This window comes from Oncorhynchus nerka, linkage group LG7 (genome assembly GCF_034236695.1).
Source record: "Oncorhynchus nerka isolate Pitt River linkage group LG7, Oner_Uvic_2.0, whole genome shotgun sequence".
Taxonomy (NCBI): Eukaryota; Metazoa; Chordata; class Actinopteri; order Salmoniformes; family Salmonidae; genus Oncorhynchus; species Oncorhynchus nerka.
In genome coordinates this window covers 62,156,855-62,163,406 of record NC_088402.1, presented here as the reverse complement: position 1 = coordinate 62,163,406, position 6,552 = coordinate 62,156,855, and the positions used below count along the sequence as shown (strand labels likewise).

Below are 6,552 nucleotides of genomic sequence, written 5' to 3'. Positions count from 1 at the left end.
ATAATGACCATTGTTATGTTTGGATGAAAAAGGGGGAGGCTTGCAAGCCGAAGAACAACCTCCCAACTGTGAAGCATGAGGGTGGCAGCATCATGTCGTGGGGGTGCTTTGCTGCAGGAGGGACTGGTGCACTTCACAAAATAGATGGCATCATGAGTATTGAAAAGGATGTGGATATATTGAAGCAACATCTCAAGACATCAGTCAGGAAGTTAAAAAGCTTTGTCGCAAATGGGTCTTCCAAATGGACAATGACCCCAAGTATACTTCCAAAGTTATGGCAAAAAGGCTTAAGGACAACAAAGTGAAGGTATTGGGCTGACAATCACAAAGCCCTGACCTCAATCACATAGAAAATTTGTGGACAGAACTGAAAAAGCGTGTTTGAGCAAGGAGGCCTAGAAATCTGGCTGTGTCAGGAGGAATGGGCCAAAATTCACCCAACTTATTGTGGGAAGCTTGTGGAAGGCTACCCAAAACATTTGATCCAAGTTAAACAATTGAACGGCAATGTTAATTGAGCTACACAATACTAATTGAGTGTATGTAAACTTCTGACCCACTGGGAATGTGATGAAAGAAATAAACCTGAACTAAATCATTCTCTCTACTATTATTCTGACATTTAACATTCTTAAAATAAAGTGGTGGTTCTAACTGACCAGGGAATTTTTGCTAAGATTAAATGTGAGGAATTGTGAAAAACTGAGTTTAAATGTATTTGGCTAAGGTGTATGTAAACTTCCGACTTCAACTGTAGTTATGGCTGAGGACTTTCACCACCACAAAACACTCAATGGGCTAGGTGGATGAAGAACACACTCTCTCAGCTTGTCCCATGACCCCCGTGATTGACAGCTCCATTGTAAAGGCAGAGCTGATAAGCCACCAGGGTACACTTTAGAGAAGGTCAGACACATCTGTGCTAAATTGTGCATGTGCCTGCCTCTGTGTGTGTGCTTGGTGTATCCATCTGGGAGTGTGTGTACTTGGTGTGCGAGTGTGTGCCTGTCTGTGTGGCAGTATGAATGCACGGTGTGCCTGTGTGTGTGTGTACTTGGTGTGCCTGTGTGTGTGGAAGATCATGAACAACAGAGCAAGAAAACTGATATCACTATATTCACTCTTTTATTCATATATAGCAAAATGAGATGGAACTATTTATTTTCAAAACATTTATAAAGCAGAGCCATCTATACAGTATATAACTCTTAGATAAAGCAGAAATAAGCCTCCATTTTCCATAACAGAACTCAGACATCACCATTGGCATAGAGCACAGTAGTTACAGTAAGCTGCAGGGGTACATCATGAGCAAATACTTAGATAAACGGTATGAATACGTACAACAGCACCTGTCAGAAGCTACACACTGGACACAGATGTCATTTCAACATCTAGTTTTGATATACATTTGGTTGAAATGTCAACTATTGTGAATTCAATGTGACATGAACAAAACATGTCACCATGTCATTAGATTTAGGTTAAAAGCTACATGAAAAATATTTTAAATGCCCTTACGTTGATGACTTTTTGCAAATGCAATGAGTTTTCCGCGTTGATTTAACAACATCACATTGATTTTTTTGGGGTTGAAATGACGTGAAAACAATTGATTTAACCAGTTTTTGCCCAGTAGGTAAGTACCATGGTTCAGGGTTTGGATCTCTTTCGATGTACTGTGGCATATTGAGGTGCGTGACACACCCTCCTTAGCCACGAAGAATTTCACTGTACTATTTACACCTGTTGCATGTGGGGAATAAACTTTGAAACTCCAAACTATATTGAAGGCTACAAGGCGTTTGTTGGTGCATACTAAGCTGTGGAACCTGCACACCTGAGTGTTACTAACCGGCAGCGTTGAAGAGGGGCATGCTTGTTCATACTGCACCCACTTTCAGTTCAGGAGTTTGATTATCGTTATTCAAAGAATTAAAGCATTACTCATTATTTTGATTTAGGATTCCAGACTTAAACATTTAGGCTACGCTGTGCTACTGTTGACTACATTCACCTCATATCCAAGCTATCTTTGGGGAGAAAAACACAACTTTCGTGTTCTAATTAGGATCACATTCAAACCATCACCATGGCAATGGCTGGGAAAGTGGTAATAGATTTGTGCCTAGATATCCTGAGCATAGCCTTGTACAACAAACGGTTACTCTGTCATTAATGCACTTAAAACAGTGCCATTGGAAAGTATTCAGACCCCCTGACTTTTTCCACATTTTGTTAGGTTACAGCCTTATTCTAAAATTGATTAAATTGTTTTTTCCCCCCCTCAATCTACACACAATACTCCATAATGACAAATTAAAAACTGTTTGTCAGACATTTTTGCAAATGTATACAAAAAACAACTGAAATATCACATTTACATAAGTATTCAGACCCTTTACTCTGTACTTTGTTTAAGCACCTTTCCCTTGATCCTGGCTAGTCTTCCAGTCCATGCTGCTAAAAAACATCCCACACCATGATGCTGCCACCACTGTGATACACTGTAGGGATGGTGCCAGGCTTCCTCCAGAGATGGTTGTCTTACTGGAAGGTTCTCCCATCTCCACAGAGGAACTCTAGAGCTCTGTCAAAGTGACCATCCTCCGATTGCTCAGTTTGGCCAGGCCGCCAGCTCTAGGAAGAGTCTTGCTGGTTCCAAACTTCTTCCATTTAAGAATGATGTGTTCTTGGGGGACCTTCAATGGTGCAGAAATGTTTTGGTATCCTTCTCCAAATCTGTGCCTCGACATAATCCTGTCTCGGAGCTCTGCGGACAGTTCCTTCGACATCATGGCTTGGTTTTCGCTATGACATGCACTGTCAACTGTGAGACCTTACATAGACAGGTGTGTGCCTTTCCAAATCATGTGCAATCAATTGAATTTACCACAGGTGGACTCCAATCATGTCGTAGAAACATATCAAGGATGATCAATGGAAGTTTAATTTTGAGTCTGATATCAAATGTTCTGAATACTTATGTAAATAAGGTATGTTTTCTATTTATTTTTAATACATTTGCAAAAATGTCAAAATCTGTTTTCACTTTGTCGTTATGTGTTATTGGGTGTAGATTGATGAGGACAAAAATTACAACGACCCTAAGCACAAAGCCAAGACAACGCAGGTTGTGGATCGGGACAAGTCTCTGACAAATACATTTGATTTTGATTTGAGTGGACCTTCCCTCTGTCCAGGAGAATACACTTATTTCCCCTCCTTTGTCCTAAAAAATAATCTGGTCGATTTCCTGCATCCACTTTAAATCGACTTTTCTTCTTTCAATGTGTTTGATTAATTGGAACCGCGTGATCAGTTTCTGACTCACTGTCTCCATTTCTGAAATGTTCGCCATTCTCCATGGTACACAACATATTGTAAAGACACTCAGTGGTCATGACAGTGTGGTGTAAACTACACCCAGGTTAGCTACAGTGCTCTCTCCATGCTTCAAAGACCAGAGTCCATATTGTGTCCATAGTTCTCCGTTTTGTAATACAGCATTCATTTCATACAAGCCTCTTAAACATTATTATTTCAAATAAAACACTGTTAAAGGTAAGTTAAATCACAGTTAGATAAAAGCCTCAGTAGGAAAGATATTGGTTACTTGACCAATTGACGCCATGTGTGTAGTGATGTGATACATCCAAATGATTCCAAAACCAGTCCTACAAAATACAGTTGAAGTCAGAAGTTTACATACACTTAGGTTGGAGTCATTAAAATTCGTTTTTCAACCACTCCACAAATTTCTTGTTAACAAACTATACTTTGGCAAGTCGGTTAGGACATCTACTTTGTTAGGACATACTTATAATTCACCGTATCACAATTCCAGTGGGTCAGAAGTTTACATAACCTAAGTTGACTGTGCCTTTAAACAACTTCGAAAGTTCCCAAAAAGGATGTCATGGCTTTAGAAGCTTCTGATTTGAGTCAATTGGAGGTATACTTGTGGATGTATTTCAAGGCCTATTTCCAAACTCAGTGCCTCTTTTTAAAAGAAATCAGCCAAGTCAGCCCAAAACAAATTGTAGACCTCCACAAGTCTGGTTCATACTTGGGAGCAATGTCCAAAAGCCTGAAGGTACCACGTTCACGTTCATCTGTACAAACACCATGGGACCACGCAGCCGTCATACCGCTCAGGAAGGAGACGCGTTCTGTCTCCTAGAGATGAATGAAATTCGGTGCCGAAATTGCAAATCAATCCCAGAACAACAGCAAAGGACCTTGTGAAGATGCTGGAGGAAACGGGTACAAAAGTATCTATATCCACAGTAAAACGAGTCCTATATCATCATGAGCTGAAAGGCCGCTCAGCAAGGAAGAAGTCGCTGCTCCAAAACTGCCATAAAAAAACCAGACTACGGTTTACAACTGCACATGGGGACAAAGATCGTACTTTTTGGAGAAATGTCCTCTGGTCTGAATTAACAAAAATATAACTATTTGGCCATAATGACCATCGTTATGTTTGGAGGAAAAAGGGGGACGCTTGCAAGCTGAAGAACATCATCCCAACCGTGAAACACAGGGGTGGCAGCATCATGTTGTGTTGGCGCTTTGCTGCAGGAGGGACTGGTGCACTTCACAAAATATTGTCATCATTAGGAGGGAAATTATGTGGATATATTGAAGCAACATCTCAAGACATCAGTCAGGAAGTTTAAGCTTGGTCGCAAATGGGTCTTCCAAATAGACAATGACCCCAAGCATACTTCCAAAGTTGTGGCAAAACGGCTTAAGGACAACAAAGTCAAGGTATTGGAGTGGCCATCACAAAGCCCTGACCTCAATCCTATAGAAAATGTGTGGGCAGAACTGAAAAAGCATGTGCGAGCAAGGAGGCCTACAAACCTAACTCAGTTACACCAGCTCTGTCAGTAGGAATGGGCCAAAATTCATCCAACTTGTTGTGGGAAGCTTGTGGAAGGCTACCCGAAATATTTGACCCAAGTTAAACAATTTAAAGGCAATGCTACTAAATACTAATTGAGTGTATGTAAACTTCTGACCCATTGGGAATGTGATAAAAGAAATAAAAGATTAAATAGATCTCTCTACTATTATTCTGACATTTCACATTCTTATAATAAAGTGGTGATCCTAACTGACCTAAGAAGGGGAATTTTAACTAGGATGAAATGTCAGGAATTGTGAAGAACTGAGTTGAAATGTATTTGGCTAAGGAACTTCTGACTTCAACTGTGTTGCTGTAATTGGTCAGGAGTTGGCATACTAGATCAGCCTATAGGGCTCAACCCCACAGCAGATCATCCATGAACTGTAACTGCCATCTGTTGCTCCTCTTCACAATATCACATCTTCTCTCAGCATTTCATTCACAGTTCAAGCAGAGCATTTACATTTTTTAATGACCAGACATTTTGTTTTTATCAATACTCTTTCCAGGCATTAGTTCCTCAGCAGATAAGAAATGGTGGTTCATTTGATCACCATTGTCTGTATCCCAAAAAAAGAGTTGGAAAACACCGCCCCTTCCACTTTACTGCCGCGTCATGTCCCCTAATCTTATGCACTGGCTTTACGATTATTACATAAAATTCGTGAAAACGCATTAAAGATAAATATACATACACATATTTGTGTATGTGGATGAATTTACTTCTGCCAGATGCCTTTTATTATGTTTTTGCCCTTGAAACACCATTGCTCTTAGTTTTTTCCCATTGAAGACCAATTAAAAAGCTTACAATGTTCAAAAACTGAGGGGAAGTCACTTCCTGGTAACTGTCACAGCGTAAAGTTTTTTGCCTCCTACTTCAAAGATACGTGTTCTGATCGTCATCATATCATTTTATAAACTACTGTGTGGTTAAAACCGAGTAGCATTGATAGTTCTATAAAAATCTGAATGTACATAGATGTTACATTATTTACAGCGTTAAAGACTATTACATCCAACACTTAATCTTTCTTTCTATTAATCATACCAATATCACATTTTGGATATGTTCTGTGTGTGTAGCCTATGTAGCACAACGTGTCAGTGATTCAAAGTGCCAGAGTCCCCATCAAGCCCATATTTAGTCCTGCCGAGTACTAGAATACATACATTGCAGTTCTGAAATGGAATGTTATCAGGGGTGTGGTTCTGTCGTGGTCAGTAGACGGTCTCCTTGATGATGTTGGAGGAGAAGGTGTGGTTACTGCAGATGCTGATGGAGTGTCTGGTCAGAGGGCGTCTCTGTTTCTTGCGACGACATGGTAGGCAGAGGCAGCGGAGCGTGTTGAAGAAGATCTCCCGGTAGTTGGCTGAGACCAGGTTGTAGAGGACTGGGTTGATGGCTGAGCTCACATAGAAGAGGACGTTGGTCACCATGAAGAAGTAGTGGTAGTAATCATACCCTTCCCTGTCAGGGAGGTGGAGGGAGGGGAGCACAGGGAGGAACAATCAGTGGTTTTCATTGACTGATGCAATACTGAAAAGCTTCATATCACCAACATGTATGCCAATTCATGTGTCATCGTAAATTTAAAAAATTGTTTGCCCATAGTTTTCCTCTTTATTAACCA

General features: G+C 40.4%; 1 protein-coding gene across 1 annotated transcript in view; it reads right to left on the bottom strand.

The window, feature by feature from the left end:
- Nucleotides 1-5,363: 5,363 nt before the first annotated feature.
- The window catches only part of ntsr1 (neurotensin receptor 1 (high affinity)), a 42,644-nt gene continuing 41,455 nt past the window's right edge, over nt 5,364-6,552 (bottom strand). Inside the window, exon 4 of the mRNA XM_029664393.2 lies at nt 5,364-6,389. Within this exon, the coding sequence (XP_029520253.1) occupies nt 6,140-6,389 (250 nt within the window). The 3' untranslated portion in view covers nt 5,364-6,139. The remainder of the gene's footprint in view (nt 6,390-6,552) is intronic.